General features: G+C 39.3%; 1 protein-coding gene across 1 annotated transcript; it reads left to right on the top strand.

Annotated features, from left to right (window-relative positions):
- The first annotated feature begins 13,693 nt into the window (after positions 1–13,693).
- On the top strand, positions 13,694–16,710 carry LOC105947407 (general transcription factor II-I repeat domain-containing protein 2A-like). Its single transcript, XM_012963567.3, has 2 exons — positions 13,694–15,401; positions 16,205–16,710. The coding sequence occupies exons 1-2, from the start codon at positions 13,941–13,943 to the stop codon at positions 16,556–16,558; spliced, it is 1,815 nt and encodes a 604-aa protein (XP_012819021.1). The 5' UTR covers positions 13,694–13,940; the 3' UTR covers positions 16,559–16,710.
- The last annotated feature ends 6,977 nt before the right edge of the window (positions 16,711–23,687 follow it).

Here is a 23,687-nt window from a genome sequence, read left to right as displayed (position 1 = left end):
ATATCTGAGCTAAAAGTTAAGATATCTTTATTTCATTTTATTCAGTGCACAGCGAAGCAACTGACGCATTGAGTGAAAAAATAAGTGTTTGTTAATTTACCATATGAATCAGCAACTGTTAGTGAATAGACCCCTCACTAAGGGGGACATTTACTAACGTTCAATTTTTTTTTCACGATTCATATTTGTTTGTGGCAAATGGCATGTGTCCTTTTTACAACTGAAAGATCTAAAACAAAACAAAGAAAGATGTTTTTGGCTTTTTTTGACGCTGGCATTTGTGCGACAATACAAAAATATTGCTGTTTTCACTTTTTTCTGCATCTTTTATTCGTTCCTGCTTTTTCAATTTGAATCTTTTAATAAATAACTAGACATTTGTGGAAATTAGTTTAGTCGTGGTTTTAAAACCCTCTAAACCCTCAAAAATGAGAATGTTGATAAATGGGTCTCTAAGTTTTACAAGATTGGGTAGTAATAAAACTGTGAAGAGTGAGCCTATAGGTTCTTTCAAGTTAACTAAAAAATAAGTTATAGGTAGTGATGAGCATGACAAGGGGACTCCTCAATTTCCCTTCGCCTTCAGCCATCCCTCTGAACCCCATTGTTACATACATTAATAAAACACCAGGAGCCAGAAATGGGTAAAAAGAGACCACAGCATTTATTTACATTTTATCAAAAAATAGGACCTTGCCAGCCTCACCCCAAGGCAATATTCAAAGCCAAAATTCCATAAGAGATAAGAGAGTACTCTGGCAAGGTCCTACCGCTGCTGTGACAGAAACAACTTAAAATACATTAACATATATCCACTGTTTTGGTCCAGAGGAAGGCAAAAAAACCCAGCCTGAAGCCTGTGCCAATTATGCCTCAAGAGGGAAAAAATTCCTTCCTGACCCCACCTGGCGATCGGAAAATTCCCTGGATCAAGGATTTGACTTTTATTTAACATAAATAATACCATGCAGACTCTCACATTCATACTGTATAGTGTTACAGAAACCACAATATATAGGAAAACATTCACATTCTGTTATTAATAGATAATATGAGCATAAAGAAGAAAATATCCTGGCATTTTACAAAATATGCAAAAAAGAGGGGATGGTGGGTGGGATGTTTCTACCTGTTCAGAAGATAGGAAGTGAACTCCTTCTTTTGTGACATCACATCCCTATCCTTCTCCACCCCCTGGTCCAGCTTTCCCCGTCCTTAACTTATTGCTTCTCACCCAATCACAGCTGCATCTGATTTTTCCAATCTTTAAACATAAACCAGTGTAATCTGGCTGCTGGTCATTCGGATCCCTTGTCATGCAGCCCCTGCACTTATAGCTTCAGGGCTTCCTAAACTGCTTTGCTCTGCCAAAAGAATTGTGAAACAATGGAAACATTTGCAAAATGGCAAATTTTTGACAACCTTTTACCAAATTGCATTGAAGTGAATAAGCTTTTTTTGCTGCATTATTTTTCGCATCATTTTTGTGTGCCAAATGCATTAAAATCAGTTGATTTTTTTTTTAAAACCAAATGCACTGAATAGTGTGAACTGGTAACAGGAAAATAGGTGGAAGGGAGATATATTTCCCCTAGGTTCATCTTCTACTCCCTTATGTATAGTGGGTGCTGAGTGGGTTAATTCCCCAAGGGAGTCTCACCTGGGGAATAATTAGCAGGCTAGCTATGCCTGCAGTCAGAGAGAGTGGATGTCTCAGACTGAGGACTGAAACTGGTGTGTGAGGGTCTGTGCCTGCCTGAAGTAGCTTGGAGTGTTTTCTCTCAAACAAAGGGGCCTTCCCAAGGTACTGTGACTCTGTGGAGTTGTACTGTACATGTTTTGGTTTAGCCGGTAATCCCAGTAGGGGGCTGGTAATAGAGAGGGAAGTAGTTAGAGCCCAAGTGTTGCAAGGGTTTTGTTTCCTTTTGTTTTGCTCAGGGTCGGACTGGGCCGCCGGGACACCGGGAAAAATCCCGGTGGGCCCCAGCGCCCAGTCCGACCTTTGCCGGCGCTCCCCCTACTGACTGTTCCTCCCCGACGCGTTCAATTTATATGCGCTCAGGGAGGACGTCAGGCGGGGGCCCTGCGGGAGGGTTAGGGGGGCCCCTGGGGGGGGGGTTAGGGGACGCGGCTGGGGCACCTGCAGGGCCCCTGGGGCGGGAGCCCCGGTGGGCCCTGCACCCCCCCAGTCCGACCCTGGTTTTGCTTATGTTCCTGCTTGATACCAGAGTTGTCACTGTACATGATAAATGGACTTTATTCACCTAAAGGACTGTATGTCTGATCTCACTTACAATAGTAATGAGCAAAAATTTGAGAAACATGAAAAATGGCGTTCATGACAATTTTTTTTGACATGTCAGACTTTTTTTTCTCGCATGCCAAATTTTTTCTGCAGCAATTTTTTGCGCCTTTTCTCAAAGAAAAACGCAGATGGCGAAATGTGGAAATTTGCGTCGAATCCATGCATGGCGAAAAATGTCACTCATCACTAGCATTGAAGTCAGTGGGTGTCTTTTTGTACCATTGCGATGCATATTGTAATTTTTGACAGCGCACATAGCAGCCAGCAGCTGCAGACCTTGAACAGAATAAGCTCTGCAAAACATAGATGCAGCACATATACTGCACACATGGTATTGAAAGAATACAGATGAGTACAATTGAGTATTTTCATCATAACAGCAACCATTTATTAAAATGTATACACATATTTATGTATAAATCTGAATACCCATACTGCATTTGTAACAGAAATACAAAGTACTTACTGACTAAATTATGTACTAAAGATCACTCATGGTTAATATATAAAGAAGATATTTCTAATGAATGCTTGTAAAATAGTGGGCAGCCAAGTAAGCAAACTTCAGTATTTACATTTATAAGGCTCATGAAAAGCTTACTTGCTGCTGGAAGACAAACACATTTATCAGTTTACAATAACATTTCGATTCTGAATCTCCGCACATATTAATGGCCCGAAGCTATGCTGAACCCTTCTCAGATTTCCCCTCACTGTATGAGACACCTTTAAACCTGGATTCATTTAGTGGAAACCAGATTAAATTATCTTAATCTGCTTGGGTAATTTTCCTGTCATGCCTCCTGGCTTAATGCTATATTACATTGGCCAGCTTCCATAGCATGGCATGTTGATTATGTCCATGCATCACCCTCTTGCTGAGGGATGTCAATGGAATTTTATTTACTGTATATTGACCTTCTTACAGAATCTCTTCTAAAATATATTTGGTTGACACTAGTGTATTGAAAAACAGAACAAAGCTTTGCCTAATGAAATAAGAGACTGAGCCAATTTAATATAAAGCTCATATTTATAAGCAATCTTTCCCTCTTTTGTGCATCACAACAACATAAATCATGTTGTACAGGAGGAAAAAGGGAGATTAAAATAAAAGTGCAAACTATGAAACCTCTTAAAAAGAGGAAAACTGTATTAGAGCTACAATGATACAACAAAAAACAGGCAAAGGGTATATACTATCAAAGTATTTCGGTTTCTCCTTTATTTAGTCTTTACCCCCACTAGAGTACAATTCAGCAGACATCATGTGATAAAAACATATACATTAAAAATATATTGTAAATTCCAAAACGTAAACCAAACCATACTTCATATAAAAGTACATATGAAAGAATATATGATAAATTAAATAAAGTCATGGAAAATATATGCACATTGTGAACAGTTTTTTTTCATAGTAATTTGGGTTTCGCAAAATACTGAGTGAGGGATCACAGTGGAGAAAGCTCTATAGGCTGGGTCATAATCCCAGCCTACAGCTTCTTCTATTGGCTGAAAGCTTTGGCTAAGCAGTGGTTGAGGGCGGCTCCTCGGTAGACCGCAGGCTTTGGGATGTGAAGGCGAAAGGGTGTGCAGCCTGGAAGTCAGGTGTATTTCAGCAGTCACGGGAACTTCTGCCAGAAGGGCTAAGAGGACAAGAGAGGTGCTCTATGACTCCCTTTCGGAGGTATCAGAGGAAGAATGATATGATCCTGGTCAGATTTACGGAGGAAGGAGAAGTCCTCTCTGATGAGGAATCTGGCCTTGATTTGGCAACAATGGATGGCTTAATTAAGGCAGTAAGAAAGGCATTGAGTCTGACAGAAGAGCAACCAAGGAGTTCCTCAGCAGATAAGTTATTTCCTTCGATTAAGAGACGTCCATCAACCTTTCCTGTTACATTAAGGAATTGATTAATTCGGAGTGGAGGAAGACTGAGAAAAAAGTCATTGTTCAAGGGAAATTTTCTAAGAAATACCCAATAGAGGAGGCTCAGGCTAAGCTGTGGGACAACCCGCCTAAGGTGGATTCAGCAGTGGCACGGCTGGCTTGTGTAACAACGTTGCCGGTGGATGACGCAGTCATATTCCAAGATCCAATGGAAAAAAGGATGGAGTTTCATCTAAAGAAATCCTTTCATCCGTTTCAGCAGGGACTTCATGCAGACCCGCTGTTGCACTGACTTCAACATTGAGAGGACTCTTGGGTCCTAGAGATTGTATAGGAAGGCTAAAGTTCAAGGGGCAATAGATATATTTCAGGAATATGTGGATTAGCTGCTACAGATAGGAGCTATGGAACCAGTACCCCCTTGCTCAACAGCGACGAGAAGTGGAAAGTCAAGGAGCCAGAGCTCCACCAGATGCAATTTGTAACGCGGCTCTATTTTGTGAAACCAAACTGGTGTGTTTTACTCACCAATTAGCGTAACCCATGTAGGCTGTGACATATATATGGGTTTAAAAGAAGAGTCTGTAAATTGCCACTCCCACTGATATATTAATTCTTTTGGTAATGTTGGAACTTTAATTACAAAAGTTACATTTGCTATGGAAACTATCTTTATGATAGCTTATGGATCATTGGCTTTATTTAAAAAGCTTTTAAACTTCCTGTCTACATATCTTATTGGCTCTTTTTGGTGCACAGTGTATTAAATGGGAAAATGAACATATAATATACGCTTCATTATACTGAAATATGAAACTTTCAAAATATAATAAAGTAAACATTCTGTACTGATTTTGAAATAATCAATTACTCCTCTCTATCTCATCACGCAGGGATGCAGAGTCTTATTTTGAATGGCAGATCTAATATATCTTTTGGGGGACTCCCTTTCCTAGCATATGTATTAGAACTGACTCACATAACTGATTCAAGCATAAAGTAACAAAAATAACAAGACTGCATTTATGGGGATTTTAAAAAAGGGAGCTATAATACATTTTCTAGGTTAAAGGAGTCCCCCAAAAGCTATATTAGACCTAACTGTCAATCAAAATTCCACTCCCATCTCCAACATGAAGAGGGGCTGCAGTCAGATGCTGAGAGGGGGAGAATGAAGTATGATTAAGGTTAATTTGTGCTAAAGCTCCACTTTAAGAGTTTAAAAAAGAACCTGGGTTGTGGTCCCTGATAATGTACAATCACCTCACAACCCAATAATGGGTAAACACCTCATGTTTTACTTCCAACAAAGGCCATAATTACAACAGTGGGTACTGTCTGGAATTAAGCAGATCAAATTTCTCTATAATAACAAAACATCCCATTCCATCCCATTAGCATCCTTAGTATTCTAAAAACAAATAATTAAAAAAAAATTAAGTATCAAGGTTGCATAGAATTGCACTCATCTTTTCTGCAGTCTCTATCTAACTGCCCTCAATACTTAACCATGCACTGTACAAAGTGGCACACATAGTGCAGAATTTAACTGCACAAACATTTGTGTTTAAGATAACAGCTTAACCAGTTTAAATCTGTAAAAATGTTATAATACAATGCTTAGGTACAGGTACAGCTACCCATTGCGGCAAATTCCAAGTCCCCAGCAGGAGATACAGTACACAATCCTCATACTGGACCAGACATGAAGCATTGTTTTATTATTTTTTAAGCTTTTTCTGTAATTGTGGATGGAAATGTTCCATAGAATTATGCCATTGTGTCCCCTTAGATCTTCAAACTACAGATATGGTATTTTTTTACTGTAAATCCCCACTGCTAATGCTACATTTCTCATCTCATTGTTATCTAGTGCAGATTACTATGCAGTATTGGATTTCAATATTACACTAATAAAGCATCAGGTGTATATTTGGTAAACTTACATTTTTGCTGAGATTCAATTTTTTGGGGGCTTAAATTTACAAATTCTAATTAAGATTTCCAGAAGTTTAATGTTTATTGTTTATTAAGAGCAAAAACCTGAAAAAAACTTCATGACCCATTGAAACTGATGAGTAGAATGTAAATGACCTGCATTAGAGTTTTAGAGAGAGAGTAGATATTGATAAATTGGCCTCCCTGTGTTGTTAAGGTGTTCTTTCCTAGAAAAAAATGTGCCTACTGCCTACAGGTATGACTTCATTATTAATGAACAGGGAAATTTGTTTAATAAGAAAAGGTAGGCTTTCATTAGACAATCAGTTGACTGCTGGCTCTGGGGGAAGCAATGTTATTTTAAGAATCAATTCTTGATTTAATTCTTGCTATTACATTGGAGTATGCAGCAATATGTAGCCCAGCATTATCTGGGTAGAAAAAAGCTATTATGGAAGATTTAATCCACTTTAATTGTCACACTCTGTGAATCACATATCAGACAAGTATTTGGTATTTACTGACACTCAGAAAGTCAAAGACATGCTAAAAGCCCTGGAAGTCAAACCCTGTTAAATGCTGAGTCTCAATCCTGCAGTTTTCCTCTTTATATTAGGGGATGAAGAATATTCTCATATTTCCTTTCTTAAGCATCTCTGAATTGGAAGCATGCTTATAGCCCATAAATTTTGTGTATCTTATCCAAGCAACATGTGGAATTGATCAAAGTCCAGGCATGGTATTTTTTATTTGAAAAAAAGACATATTCGCAACTAATTCTAATGATTTGCTTCCGAGCACAATTCAGGTAAAATGAAATCTATATAACCATATAAAACTATTTATTGAACCTTGGTGAATACATTTTATTTGAATAAGCACAGTTATATTTTCGTTTATTCCCACACCAGATGTTTAATTTACAACCCAGGCAATTACTACAGCTCTTCGGAACAAATAAGAGCAGATTAGCCAAACGCACACATCATCTTTTATGTTTATCATTCGTTTTATGATGTGTCATGAATATTCAGAGGTTTGAATAACTACCCTTGTGCTACCTTGCAGACTCAAATTGGTACTTTGCAGTTGTGACCTCTTTGAAGAAGACTTTAGTGTCTTTCTTCCCTGTTATAACAAGTTTACAAACTACTTGGGAGTGTTTGGTGGCTGGGTCAGATCAAAGTATGGCCCATATTAAATATAAAAAAATGCATACAGTGGAACCTTAATCATTTTTGTGGCCCCTGCAATATATAATACATAATGCATTTCCCTGATTTTACACAATTTTTTTCTGGTCCCTTGAAAAACATAAAATGGGTGTTCTACTGTATTTTATTTAGCATATTTACATTTATTACGGAATGCAGATATCATATTATAATTAGTGGGCATTTAGATGTAGATGAAAAGAAAATAGTCACAAGTTATTAAAATGTTACATTTTGACCTGTGATGCTGATTTAAAAAGCCTGATCTTTACTTTTAATTTAAAACCACAGCTATGCAATATAAAACTACCAGGGCTGAGTTGCCAAGACTTTGGTGTGGTTTCGGTCAGTGGCAAGTAGGAATTAATAATCAATAATTTAATAAATTATTAATCAATTATTTATTGTTGCAAATTGACTGCAAACTAACAGTTCATCAGTAAACTTGTGCATTTATTTTCAAGCATGTTTTAGCATATTAATCATGATAACATGGTATTGAACTGAAAAGCGTATAGAATTGAAAGAGCCAGAGATATAAGTGGTGGTGCTGGAGTTACAGTGTACAGAGATACCTCTAGATACATAAATATTTCTAGAGTGGATTCTAAGATAGGGAGTGAGAGTGGGTAAAAATAGCAGAAAAATATAAAAAAATTATACTGAAAACAATATATGGTAAAAAATCAGTCACTTCAGTGTCCCAGCAGTAAAGCTGAACATGAAGGGCCTATTTATCAACATTATAATTTTTGAGGTTTTTATATTTTGAAACCACGAATAAAAACATTTCCACTAAAACCATGACTGTCTAGTATTTTATTAAAACAGCCTTTAAAAAAAAAAAAAAAAAAAAGTGAGAACAAAAAAATGCGGGAAAATGCGTGCAGTTTTCAGCAAATGGAATGTCCAAAAAACCCAGAAAACCTCTTATACCACAAACCAAAAGAAGATCTTCCAGGACATGAAACCTAATGTAATGTAATTAATGTATTTAAGGTAATGTATTTTTTTGGGGGGGGGGGTGTTGCATAATAAATGGCAAAAAGTTGTGTTTTTTGACAGAAAATTCGAAAACAAAAAAAACAAACAGGAGACAGGAGCCGAGAATCTTTGGAAAATAACAATTTTTAGCAGAGAGAGCCAGGATTCATCACTTTAGTTATTCCCACAAAGCCTAGTAGTACTGGTAGATTTGGTTCATATATGAAGAGTAAAGGGAATATTTAAGACTGAATTGGAGAATCCTGAAGCATTTACTAGATATGTACTCAGCTCTTGACACTGTACTTTCAGCAGATGAGAAAATTATGTTTAGAAGGAACGTATTGATAATATTTATGCATTAATCAGTTTGAAAGTTTTAATACATTGCACGTCTTGCATTTTGAGGGGCTCCATTAAAGGCTTATTTTAGCCCTTCTCACCTTAACCTTAATGGTTGCTTTGCTGTGTTATTAATGAAATTGTTATTCGCTACTGATGCACTTTGGATTGGATTGGATTATATCTGAAGCACCAAGTATTTTTTAAGGTTATTAACTGAACAAATCCTTCCCAAATGTATTAGGGGAAAACAAGTTGTTTCTAGGCACTGATTGGTGACCTATTTGTACATGGTCATAAGTTTGGTAATTAGGTGGGGTCCCTATTTTAGTCTCTTATCAGCTGAAGAGTTTAGTATATCTGTGTTCATATTTGCTTGGTTATGCTTGTGCATTTAATGGCTCCTTCAGAGGTAGTTTGAACAGCCACTGAATTGTAGTTAGTTTGTATAGACAGAATAGATCCCTTTTTTCAGAAGAAATATTAAGTGGGGACGGCACACACTACCAGTTACACAGGACATATTGGCACCTCTTTGACCACTGTACAGGTGAGCTTAGCTATCAGAAAACACAAACATTGACCCACTGCAATGAAAATGTTAAGTATATACTCTTTGGGAGCCATTTACTAACAATCGTTTTTTCGTTTTATTTTTCTGATTCGGATGTTTAGCACTAAAAATTGCAGGGGGGAAAAAAAACCTTATTCGAGATTTACTATGTGTTGAAATGGCTAATAATCAGAATTCACCAATATGTCAGCTAGAACTTGCTGAGATCATGTAGACGTCAATGGCAGATGTCCCTTTCCTTCACTGGAGAATACTTCTTTTGCTTTGAAACTTTAGAGGTTTCGAATATTTGACGCTGGTTTTTTGTGCGACAATTTTGAAAAAAAATGGGCATCTTTTGTCTTTTCTGTGACTTTTCCCGCGCTGACTTTTTGGGTTCAGGTTTTTAGTAAATGTAAGACATTCGTGGAAATGAGTTAATTAAATGAGTACCTATTTAAATGAGTAAATCTGAGTATTAGTAGGAGTAAAACGTCTATTAGTAAGAAATTCTATTCTCATGTACGTGATTTGAGCGACTGTGTAAGCATATAACAATATCATGGCAAATTCAGTCCCTAATAAGTTATTTATGGATTTTATTTTAGAGTAAAGGAATCTTTGTAGAACTTCAGCTACACAAGAAAAGTTCAATATAAAAGCCCAGCTTTTATGTCCATTCAAATCACGATACCCATGAGGTCCTGCTGATGGCAAAATCTTATCACAGTCTCTGACAAAGCTCAACGAGGTTCTCAAATCTCAAAAGAAACATTAATCCTTTCCTGCTTCTCTTCCAACAATTTATCTTCAAAGGCTTCAAGCAGAGTTAAGTTTACAGAAAGATTATCAAGCTCTAAGTATTAAATTAACAAACAGACCAGAACATTTGATTTACATAAATATTCCCTTTTTTATTGCAAAGCCGACAAATCCAAGAGCAATTACAACAATTTTATGCTAAGAAAACTAGAAATACCAAAAAAGAAGTTAATATTTAGGGAAGCAGCTTGTTCTTTGAAGGGCACCTGTGATACAACAAATACAAATCTGGAATTATAGTCATGTTGTGTCTCAAGAAATTCATCAGTGAGAAAGCCTAAAGTTAGTTATTTAAGTTCAAGACCCCTTTCAAATATAATTAAAGTTCATTCAGCCTCTTTTAGGTTTAATTTTCTTATGTTTCTTAATGGCACACATTTTTTTTAAATGCTGTTTTAGCACCTAATCCCTTTAAAAATGGGAAATGGTATATGCTAATAGAGGTTGTATAATGCAATAACAAAGTAAATTATATTTGTAAAGATTTTCCACTAGTATTTAAAAAAATATATTGCAAAAGTGTGTGCCTTGTAAATGCAGAATGAATGCCATATATGAATTAATTTTCCCTGATGCACCTTAATTTTGTGGTTATTATTTATACTCTGAACACTCATGTTTCCCCCCCCCCCTCCCAGAGTAGAGTTGAAGAAATATAATATATCATATATTGTGAATATTATTTTACCCCCAAAATGTATTACGTTCATGCTCATATAAACAGAAGATTTATTTTTCGGAAATCAATGGATAAAATATTTACCCTGATGTTCAGTCACACTCGAATATCGCCAAGTTAAACTATGTTGACAGTTGACTGATATAGCGCATTGGGATTGTTCCTTTGGATTAGGGGGTGCATGTAGTGTTTTGAGTAAGATTCATTAAGAGAATCATTAACTGTCTGTTGGGGATAATTAAATCACTGATTTTGTCACAAGTCTTTTTTTTTTTTTTTTTTGTGACCACACCCATTTGGAAGCAATTGCGGCTACTTTTTTTGACGTTCGAGGAATTTTCTGCTGCAAATTTTTGCGTTGGCAAAACAATTCGCCAAAGGTGAAATGCGGAGATTTGCAGCAAATCCATGCCTGGCGAAAAACTACACGTTACACATTGTTAATCAGCACAATCAACAAAATTAGCTTAATATGATATTTTTATTGTGGGTCTGTATGTGATGTGCAGGTAAATGAGGTCACAAGTGCTGTAGTCAATCACCTTAAAAGTAAAAATGGCCATACTTAACATTTAAACCTTTGTGTGATGGCCAATTTTACATGAATGGTATCAGGAGTTTCCAGGCAGAAATGAAAACAGTGAAGAAACCAATCTCAACTCATCAGAGTCTTTTTGTTTTAATGTATTATACAGCTTATTTCAAACTGCCCTATAAAACTGCACATATTTGTTTTATAGGATTATTGAACACTTTGAGGCAAGGCACTTCTAACTAAGTAATGTAAAACAAATTACATTTCACTTTCCTATGTCCTCCTTTGTCAGAGCTCTAATAAAGTTCAGAAATACAACACTGGATTAGAAATGCGTAACATTTATTATTAAATCTCTTCCTACGTATTGAGACATTTTGAGTGGAAAGACCTTATTAAAAAACTGAAAAGTAATGTAAAGCAAAATATAAAGCCAATCTGCATTGCGAACATGAGCTTTATAGCTTAAATTGTATTTTTCCTGTAGAAAATAAATAAAGCACAATAAAGCAAAATACTGATTCAGCCTGTTGTTACATATACACATTAATAACAATGTGATAAAAAAAATAGTTTCCAAAGCTTGAAAAGTAAAGGCTTTGGGTTTTATATACAGGTATGGGATCCATTATCTGGTAATCTGTTATTCAGAAAGCTCCAAATTACAGAAAGGCCATCTCCCATAGACTCAAATTTAATCAAATAATTTAAAATGTTAATACTAATAATTTCCTTTTCTCTGTAATCATAAAACAGTACCTTATGCTTGACCCAACTAATACACATACTGTATTGCATCCATAAGGAATATGACCTGTATGCCTTTATTTAAGTTTACACTTAGGTTGGGTCTGATTTCTATACACCACATATTTACAGGTGAAGTAGTTTCATTATATTTTTTTAATATTACTTATTGGTCATGGTTTTAGAGCATAGGTGTCAGACACAAGGCCCGCGGGCCAAATCCGGCCCGCCAGGCCTTGCAATGTGGCCCGCACCGATCTCGCCGGCCGCACTTGCTATCTATTACGCATGCGCATAGAATCTATGCGCATGCGTATTAGATAGCAAGTACGTCCGGCTATGGCATAGTAGAATCATCAATGGCATAGCCGGCCGTACTTGCAATCTATTACGCATGCGCATAGAATCTATGTGCATGCGTATTAGATAGCAAGTACGGCCGGCCATAGTAGAATCATTATATGGCATAGCCGGCCGTACTTGCTATCTATTACGCATGCGCATAGATTCTATGCGCATGCGTAATAGATAGCAAGTACGGACGGATCACAAGCCACAAGTCAGGAAAGATTCAGGAGGCGAGTTGTGTTAAAATAGATAGCAAGTACGGACGGATCACAAGCCACAAGTCAGGAAAGATTCAGGAGGCGAGTTGTGTTAAAAAAAACACAGGAGAGCGTATGGCCGTATGCTAAAAAGTACACAGCTTGTGCTAAAAAGTACACAGGAGAAGGTGTGCTAAAAAATACAAAGGAGAGTGTGTGCTAAAAAGTACACAGGAGAGGGTGTGCTAAAAAATACAAAGGAGAGTGTGTGCTAAAAAGTACACAGGAGAAGGTGTGCTAAAAAATACACAGGAGAGCGTGTGCTAAAAAGTACACAGGAGAGGGTGTGCTAAAAAATACAAAGGAGAGTGTGTGCTAAAAAGTACACAGGAGAGGGTGTGCTAAAAAATACAAAGGAGAGTGTGTGCTAAAAAGTACACAGGAGAGGGTGTGCTAAAAAATACACAGGAGAGCGTGTGCTAAAAAGTACACAGGAGAGCGTGTGCTAAAAAGTACACAGGAGAGGGTGTGCTAAAAAATACAAAGGAGAGCGTGTGCTAAAAAGTACACAGGAGAGGGTGTGCTAAAAAATAGACAGGAGAGGGTGTGCTAAAAAATACAAAGGAGAGTGTGTGCTAAAAAGTACACAGGAGAGGGTGTGCTAAAAAATACAAAGGAGAGCGTGTGCTAAAAAGTACACAGGAGAGGGTGTGCTAAAAAATACAAAGGAGAGCGTGTGCTAAAAAGTACACAGGAGAGGGTGTGCTAAAAAATAGACAGGAGAGGGTGTGCTAAAAAATACAAAGGAGAGTGTGTGCTAAAAAGTACACAGGAGAGGGTGTGCTAAAAAATACAAAGGAGAGTGTGTGCTAAAAAGTACACAGGAGAGGGTGTGCTAAAAAATACACAGGAGAGCGTGTGCTAAAAAGTACACAGGAGAGGGTGTGCTAAAAAATACAAAGGAGAGTGTGTGCTAAAAAGTACACAGGAGAGGGTGTGCTAAAAAATACACAGGAGAGGGTGTGCTAAAAAATACACAGGAGAGGGTGTGCTAAAAAATACAAAGGAGAGCGTGTGCTAAAAAGTACACAGGAGAGGGTGTGCTAAAAAATACACAGGAGAGCGTGTGCTAAAAAGTACACAGGAGAGCGTGTGCTAAAAAGTACACAGGAGAGCGTGTGCTAAAAAGTACACAGCAGAAGCTGCCAGTTCCTGGCATAAAGTGCAGGCATAAAAATCAGAATCTGCTATCTGTACCCAGCCAGGCATTTATTGACTGACTCCATCTGCCAAATCAAGCTATCCCTGTGCAGTTTTCAACTTTTTCCTTCTAACACAGATTTCCAATAAACTACATCTTTTACTGCCAATATTGATCCCAAAATGTCCAGGAAAAGAAAAGTTGACGGTGAAGGCAGACAATTTAATGACAAATGGGAAAATGAATACATGTTTGTGCTTAGAGAGGGCAAACCAGTGTGTATATTGTGTTATGAGACAGTGTCGGTGATGAAAGAGTACATTATACGTCGTCATTTTGACACAAAACATAATGTTAAGTATGGCAAATATACTTTGGAAGAAAAGCATAAAATTGTTAAAGAACTAAAAGGCAAACTACAATCACAGCAGCAAATGTTTACAAAGGCTACAGCAAAAAATGATGCTGCAGTGAAAGCAAGCTTTATAGTGGCTGAAGAAATTGCCCGTACTTCAAGGTGTTTTTCAGAGGGTGCCTTTTTGAAGCAATGCATGCTAAAAGTGTGTGAGCAAGTATGCCCAGACCAGATACAGAGTTTTCAAAATGTCAGTTTGTCAAGAAACACCATTGCAGACAGAGTTCAAGAACTCTCAGGAAATCTATCATCACAGCTGGCCGAACAGGCATGCAGTTATCTCGCTTTTTCACTTGCTATCGATGAAAGCACAGACAACACTGGTACAGCGCAGCTGTCCATCTTTATACGTGCTACGAAGACCGACCTCTCTGTCACTGAGGAACTTTTGGATGTATCTGCCATGCATGGGACGACGACTGGTAGAGATATATTTGAGGCTGTGGAGAAATCTATAAATAATTTTAAATTACCCTGGGAAAAGTTGGTGGGGCTAACTACTGATGGCGCACCTTCAATGTGCGGAGAAAAGAAAGGCTTGGTTGGACTAATGAAGGAAAGAATGCAAAAAAGTCACTGCCACACACCCTTGATTACTTATCATTGCATTATCCACCAAGAGGCTATGTGTGGAAAAGTTCTGGACATGAATGACATAATGACCACAGTCATTAAAACTATTAACTTTATAAGGGCACGTGGCCTGAATCATCGCCAGTTCCAGCAGTTTTTACAGGAGGTGGGTGCAGAGCATGGAGACGTGCCATACCACACAGAAGTAAGATGGCTGAGCAAGAGCGCAGTCCTCAAAAGATTTTTTGAGCTCAGAGAAGAAATTGCTCTTTTCATGGAAAGTAAAGGAACGCCCTTGCCTGAACTGTCGGATCCCGCCTGGCTATGTGATTTTGCTATGATGTGTGACATATGCGAGCATCTCGCCCAACTAAATCTGAAGCTGCAGGGACGCAAACAAGTCATCACGAAGTTGTCTGACATGATCACAGCATTCCAGCGTAAACTTCAACTATGGAAGTCCCAACTGGAACAGGACAATCTTGCCCACTTTCCCGTTTGTTTGAGTATCTCAACCACTATTTCTGGTACTTTTCCTTGCAGTCGGCTGGCTACCAAAGTTAGCCGTTTACTAAGTGAATTTGAGCGGCGCTTCTCTGACTTTAGAACACAGCACTCAGGCTTTGACATCTTTGCCAATCCTTTTACAGTTGATGTCAACAATGTGCCCCATCACCTTCAGATGTAGAGATGTAGCGAACTGTTCGCCGGCGAACTAATTCGCGCGAACATCGGGTGTTCGCAAGTCCGCAAATTCGCGAACTTTTCGTGATGTTCGCAAGTTGGGTTCGCCGGCACCGAAAAAATCGCAAAACTTACGATAACGGTACGAATGCTCCGAAAAAATCGCAAAACTTACGATAGTGGTACGAAAAAATCGCAAAACTTACGATAACGGTACGAAAAAATCGCAAAACTTACGATAACGGTACGAATGCTCCGAAAAAGTCGCAAAACTTACGATAACGGTACGAATGATCCGAAAAAGTCGCAAAACTTACGATAACGTTACGAAAGCTCCGAAAAAGTCGCAAAACTTACGATAACGGTACGAATGATCCGAAAAAGTCGCAAAACTTACGATAACGTTACGAAAGCTCCGAAAAAGTCGCAAAACTTACGATAACGGTACGAAAGCTCCGAAAAAGTCGCAAAACTTACGATAACGGTACGAAAGCGCCGGAAAATACGAAAAAGTCGCAAAATTACCGATCATTTCGAAAAACGGCGTGTGTGTCAATTTTTCAGAGGTTTTTGCCCTTGATCCCCCTCCTGCATGTCACTGTCCAGGTCGTGGCACCCTTTAAACAACTTTAAAATCAGTTTTCTGGCCAGAAATGGCTTTTCTATTTTTTAAAGTTCGCCTTCCCATTGAAGTCTATGGGGTTCGCAAAGTTCGCGAATATTCGCAATTTTCGGCGGAAGTTCGCGAACAGGTTCGCGAACTTTTTTTTTGAGGTTCGCTACATCCCTATTCAGATGGAGATAATCGAGCTTCAGTCTGACAGTGGCCTGAAATCAAGGTTTCAGGATGTTGAAATTGAGGACTTCTACCCTCTACTGCCCCCTGACTCAATGCCAGAGCTCCGACTTCATGCTGCCCGTATTCTATCCATGTTCGGGAGCACCTATCTTTGTGAACAGATGTTTTCAATAATGAATCTGAACAAAAACAAGCACAGATCACGCATTACCGATGACAACCTCCATGCTGTTTTGCGGGTTGCTACAGCCCAAGAAATAAAACCGAACATTGACTCATTGATCCGGGGAAAACGGTGTCAGACATCTAGCCAGAAAACAAAACAATGAGCATTTTAGGTACATTCCAATATTACTGTTTTACTTGATAGCATGTGAGTTGGTTAACAGCACTGTTAAGGAAAAGATTGTTCCACTCATTTTAAATTCACATTTCTGGTTAACGTTGTCAGTTTATGACTGTTCAGTAAACCATTCGGCCCGCGATTTAGGCTGGATTTTAGATTTTGGCCCCTTCTCTGATTGAGTTCGACACCCCTGATATATACAATCGTCATCAGGGCGATCCTGTGGTGATCGAAACGCGTAGATGGTATGCTGAAATAAATCACTGACTTGATTGATGCTATAGCTGTGAGTGCTTTCTACTGTTGAGTTTGATGCATTGTTTTTGTCAGCACCCAGCCGTTGCCCCGATACTGGTGAGTGCCGATTCTTTACAAGACTATATATATATATATATATATATACACATGCAATGAGAAAGAAAGAAATGGTTGACAATAAATATCCTTACATGGTGGTTTATTAATCCAACGTTTCAGTTCCTCACAAGAATTTTCATCAGGGAGATTGTACACATAGGGGCTGATTTACTAACCCACGAATCCGACCCGAATTGGAAAAGTTCCGACTTGAAAACGAACATTTTGCGACTTTTTCGTATGTTTTGAGATTTTTTCGGATTCTGTACGAATTTTTCGTTACCAATACGATTTTTGCGTAAAAACACGAGTTTTTCGTATCCTTTACGAAAGTTGCGTAAAAAGTTGCGCATTTTTCGTAGCGTTAAAACTTACACGAAAAGTTGCGCATTTTTCGCGTAAGTTTTAACGCTACGCAAAATGCGCAACTTTTTACGCAACTTTCGTAATGGATAGGAAAACTCGCGTTTTTACGCAAAAATCGTATTGGATCCGAAAAATTCGTAAAGAATCCGAAAAAATCGCAAAACATACGAAAAAATCGCAAAGTACCGATCATTACGAAAAAAACGCAATCGGACTCCATTCGACCCGTTCGTGGGTAAGTAAATCAGCCCCATACTGTGCCTAACACTTTAAAAGGTACATAGTGGTGCCAAAATGCGTTGCTAGGCAACCACACCCCCATACAATCTACAGTAACTCAAATGGAGAAAGGAAAAAAAAAAGGACAAAAAGCAAACAGAAAAGGAACAACGGGAAAAGAACATAAAATAATATAGCACAGACCACTGTATGAAGTACACTATAAAGACTCAGTAGACCCGCAGTCCCCATTGTGCCCAACCTGCGATGTGAATCGCTGAGAGTGGGGGAGAGAAAGCGGCAGAGAACCTCCTCGCCCTGGTACCTCATATTCCCCTATGCCGAACCTATTCCCCTGTGCCGACTACCTCGCATACGTGTGCATCAGGACAGAAGAGTTCCTATCTACTGACAGCTGGAGGGATTGGAAGCGGGCAGCTGGCAACTCACAACTCACTTTTGATGTGGACATGAACAAAGACTTCACTTTCTCCATAGAAGATGCGGATAGGATCCTCTTCATGGAAACCCCATTGGACCTTGCAGTGAGTAAATCTAAAACTGACATTTATCCATATACTCCATTTGAAGAAAAGGGAAACGGATTTGCAGTTACACAGGGTTTTCCTCTCCAATTATCACCGACAGAGACTTATTCCTAGAGGATTCCGCATTAACAATATCCCCACAATTGGTCGCAACAATCCGGACTTTTGCAGTAAATGGTGCGGCATACTTAATCATTGTTCCTTTGACCTTCTACTACTGGTGACTGAACAAGTGGGCAAAGAATTAGCTGTAGTAAAGAATGACATTAGATGCCTAGAAGTACAATACCTAGACTCTCTAAGATCTGACGATAGTACAGACTGGATTAATAAACTACAGATTAATATTGACAAATACAAACAGCACCTGACCAGCTTCAAACAGACCAAACTACGTAAGGTGACTGACGATTACAAGGACAAGAGGGTACAAGGGAAGGGGTACAAACCTAAAGGGGAAACCTCCAAAGGGCAGGAGAGCATAGTCTTTAACCTTTAACCAATATACTTTAACACCAGGGGAACTATCCCTATTGTCCAAGTGTTTTTCCTTTGTTCCAACAATGAGCCCAATACTTTTGATACGTTGGTGGATATACACAGATTCCAAAGGAAACTTATACTTAAAGAACATTTTAGGAACTCACCGCAGGGCCCCCAACCCCAGTTCAAAGCACGTAGTACATTTGAGCCCCATAATACACCAGCTGCTATTAGAACCTTTGGTAAAGTCCTCAGCCTCAAAACTAAAACCACCACAGGTATGGTTAACTCATTCCCCAACCTGTCTTCAGCAGAAAGACAGGCTATCAAAACACTCAAAGATGATGTGAACTTGGTGATTCGACCAGCTGACAAAGGGGGCACCATTGTATTACTTGACTACTCCTACTATAGACAGGAGATTTTGGAACAGCTGGCTGACATTCATACATACAGACCTTTGCCCGGTGACCATACTAACAAATTTAAAAGGGAACGCAGGATGGATAGATAAGGACACAATTCAATACATGTACAACGATTATGCCTGTACACCAATCATTTACACATTACCTAAAATACATAAGTCTTTATCAGCCCCTCCCGGAAGACCCATTATTTCCGCTGTGGGCTCTCTGTACCAACTAGTGTCTACCTTTATCGACTATTACCTACAACCACTAGTCAAGTCCATGCCATCGTACACACAGGACTCAACACATGTGATTCTTAAACTCAGAGAACTAGGGGAAATTCTGTCTGATTGTATTTTGGTGACAATGGACGTCAAAAGTTTACAGTATATATACAGTATATATCATACCACATGACATGGGTATTAGGGCATCCAGACAGGCACTTCTCACCGACACCTCACTACGGGTCCCAATTGAATTTTTGACACAGTTATTGGAGCTCACGCTCACGCGGAATTTCTTCCGGTTTGAGAACTCCTTTTATCTACAGATATCAGGTACGGCTATGGGTAGTGCCCTCGCCCCTTCATATGCCAATTTGTTCATGTTACAGTTCGAAACGGAACATATTGTCCCCCTACTTGGTATCTCTATCCTTGTATATTTTCGCTACATAGATGATCTGTTCATGATCTGGACAAAAGGGACTGACACTCTAGTTTCTTTTCATCAGTATCTGAATGATCTGGATAGTCCAATCAAAGTAACCCTGAATTATTTAAAGACCAGGGTAAACTGGGAGATCTTCTGGTCAAAACAGATTTTAGGAACCATAATCCGAATTCTTCTGACTGGCTCTCAGGACAAAAGAAGCTGGGATGTTACAAATGCCCAGATTGTGTAACATGCAGATTTCCCTCATCCCCATATGGGAAAAAGAATTAAAATTAGGCATTGCTTAACCTGCACTTCCAACTATGTGGTATATAAAATCCCGTGCCCTTGCGGACTGTACTATGTGGGCAAAATGGTGAATATGTTAAAGGAAGGGATTGGTAACCATCGCTCGGCAATAAGCAAAGCCCTTAAAGAAGGAACATCCATTCAACCCGTTCCTAGGCATTTTGCCCAGCAACGACACCCACTTCCCACTTTCAAGTGCATGGCAATCAACCAGCAACCATCCCTAATGAGGGGGGGTAATAGAGACTTAGCCCTGTTGTGCAGAGAATCCAGATGGATCCATACATTGGCCCCTCGGGGCCTTAATGAAATATTACCATTGGGCTGCTTCACGTAACACTATCAGTCTCTGTAATTTCCCTTCCAGCAACCAGTGAAAACCTTTCTGTTACTTGTCATGATTTGCAACACTTGTGTGTCCTTTTCACTTTATTCATTGTTTTTGCTCTTTATTTTTATACTGATGTTATGTCTTTGTACCTTTACCTCTTTATTCTTGTGTACTTTTGCTATATCCTTCCAGCTACTCGTACGGTAGCTATATGTGCGCAAACACTAACCCGCACTGGGATCACTGCACTTAGTATCCCGAATACCAGCCCCATGTCCAGCCATAGGTGCTATACACTGAGTGGTGTGGCAATAGGGTAGCAGGCGTACCCTGAGCTACTGATTGATTTATGGCAGCTGTTATTCCGCTATATGCCCAGCACAAGGTACCATCCAACCCGAGTGGGTTGGTCCCCAAGTGTGTGGCTTATACCAAAACCCGAGGAACGGTCTGTCCCATTGCTGGCACGAGCCTAATACCACCCGAAACTGCATCCTGGGGAACTGTGGACTAATTTTGAGTTGGTCCACAGCACCCCCCATGTGGATGTGAACCGGGTAATGCCTCTCCACTTCTCCTAACGTGGCACATGCTAGGACGCACCTATTGCTGGTGCGTCCTCAGTTGCCATGGCAACGCGCCAGGCAAGGCGCGTTCGTATTACATGCCGGGACTACGACCACGAAGGGGTACAGGTACGGCACAGGGGAATATGAGGTACCAGGGCAAGGAGGTTCTCTGCCGCATACTCTCCCCCACTCTCGGCGATTCACATGAGTGCGCCTTATGCAGGTTGGGCACAATGGGGACTGTGGGTCTTTATAGTGTACTTCATACAGTGGTCTGTGCTATATTATTTTATGTTCTTTTCCCATTGTTCATTTTTTGTTTCCTTTTTCTTTTCGTTCTCCATTTGAGTTACTGTAGATTGTATGAGGGTGTGGTTGCCTAGCAACATTTTTTGGCGCCACTCTGTACCTTTAAAAGTGTTTGTACACATACTGTGCCTATCTCCCTGATGAAAGTTCCTGTGAGGAACTGAAACGTTGGATTAATAAACCATCATGTGAGGATATTTATTGTCAACCATTTCTTTTTTTTTTTTATCATAATAAGCCCTGTGAGTGCTGGCTCTCATTGCATGTACATTTGTATTTTTCTGCTGCAGCAGGTTTCAACCCCTCTTTCTGTGGTGTGCTATCCATACTGGAACTGCTTATATATACAGTGGCTTGCAAAAGTATTCGGCCCCCTTGAACTTTTCCACATTTTGTCACATTACAGCCACAAACATGAATCAATTTTATTGGAATTCCATGTGAAAGACCAATACAAAGTGGTGTACACGTGAGAAGTGGAACGAAAATCATACATGATTTTTTACAAATAAATAACTGCAAAGTGGGGTGTGCGTAATAATTCAGCCCCCTTTGGTCTGAGTGCAGTCAGTTGCCCATAGACATTGCCTGATGAGTGCTAATGACTAAATAGAGTGCACCTGTGTGTAATCTAATGTCAGTACAAATACAGCTGCTCTGTGACGGCCTCAGAGGTTGTCTAAGAGAATATTGGGAGCAACAACAACATGAAGTCCAAAGAACACACCAGACAGGTCAGGGATAAAGTTATTGAGAAATATAAAGCAGGCTTAGGCTACAAAAAGATATACAACGCCTTGAACATCCCACGGAGCACTGTTCAAGCGATCATTCAGAAATGGAAGGAGTATGGCACAACTGTAACCCTACCAAGACAAGGCCGTCCCCCTAAACTCACAGGCCGAACAAGGAGAGCGCTGATCAGAAATGCAGCCAAGAGGACCATGGTTACTCTGGACGAGCTGCAGAGATCTACAGCTCAGGTGGGGGAATCTGTCCATAGGACAACTATTAGTTGTGCACTGCACAAAGTTGGCCTTTATGGAAGAGTGGCAAGAAGAAAGCCATTGTTAACAGAAAACCATAACAAGTCCCGTTTGTAGTTTGCCACAAGCCATGTAGGGGACACAGCAAACATGTGGGAGAAGGTGCTCTGGTCAGATGAGACCAAAATGGAACTTTTTGGCCAAAATGCAAAACGCTATGTGTGGCGGAAAACTAACACTGCACCTCACTCTGAACACACCATCCCCACTGTCAAATATGGTGGTGGCAGCATCATGCTCTGGGGGTGCTTCTCTTCAGCAGGGACAGGGAAGCTGGTCAGAGTTGATGGGAAGATGGATGGAGCCAAATACAGGGCAATCTTGGAAGAAAACCTCTTGGAGTCTGCAAAAGACTTGAGACTGGGGCGGAGGTTCACCTTCCAGCAGGACAACGACCCTAAACATAAAGCCAGGGCAACAATGGAATGGTTTAAAACAAAACATATCCATGTGTTAGAATGGCCCAGTCAAAGTCCAGATCTAAATCCAATTGAGAATCTGTGGCAAGATCTGAAAACTGCTGTTCACAAACGCTGTCCATCTAATCTGACTGAGCTGGAGCTGTTTTGCAAAGAAGAATGGGCAAGGATTTCAGTCCCTAGATGTGCAAAGCTGGTAGAGACATACCCTAAAAGACTGGCAGCTGTAATTGCAGCAAAAGGTGCTTCTACAAAGTATTGACTCAGGGGGCTGAATAATTACGCACACCCCACTTTGCAGTTATTTATTTGTAAAAAATGTTTGGAATCATGTGTGATTTTTGTTCCACTTCTCACGTGTACACCACTTTGTATTGGTCTTTCACGTGGAATTCCAATAAAATTGATTCATGTTTGTGGCTGTAATGTGACAAAATGTGGAAAAGGGGGCCGAATACTTTTGCAAGCCACTGTATATAAAATATCTATTACCATTATCATTTCATACTGCCTGACTGTTTTTGTCATTAAACATTCAATCTCCTTATTAGCTAATTTTATATGGATTTTATTTTTATATAATCCTATATATTTATATATCATCCTGTTTTATCTTCTTACCCTATCTCTACCTACATGTCTGTTACTGGTCTGTTTATAATTTTATTCTATACTCTGAGTTTTATAAAATCCCTTTAGTCATATCATTTAGTCAAACTGATACAATTAATGAGCCCAGCTTTTGTAATTAGATTATAATAGTTCTTATGTTTACCTAATACTTCATCTTGCCACATCAGTGCTTAGAAGAGACTACAGCTGCAGCTGACAGCATATCCATGAAGAGATAAAACTGATGGTTAGTGATGAGTGAATTTTTTTGCCAGGCATGAAGTCTCTGCGAAATTCCATTTTGCACATTTTTTTTATGAAACTGCCGCGTGAGGAAAAAGTTGCATCAAAAAGAAAAGTCACAGTCGCATCAAAAAAGTAATGTGGGAAGCTGTGTTTTGATAATTTTTAATCGTTTTGCAATTTTGTCAGCAGTTTTGTAAATTTTTCAGCAAAGCGAAATGGGACAGATTC

This window comes from Xenopus tropicalis, chromosome 5 (assembly GCF_000004195.4).
Source record: "Xenopus tropicalis strain Nigerian chromosome 5, UCB_Xtro_10.0, whole genome shotgun sequence".
In the NCBI taxonomy this organism is placed as follows: Eukaryota; Metazoa; Chordata; class Amphibia; order Anura; family Pipidae; genus Xenopus; species Xenopus tropicalis.
The sequence above is the reverse complement of the archived record's forward strand: the minus strand, read 5'-3'. Positions and strand labels throughout refer to the sequence as shown.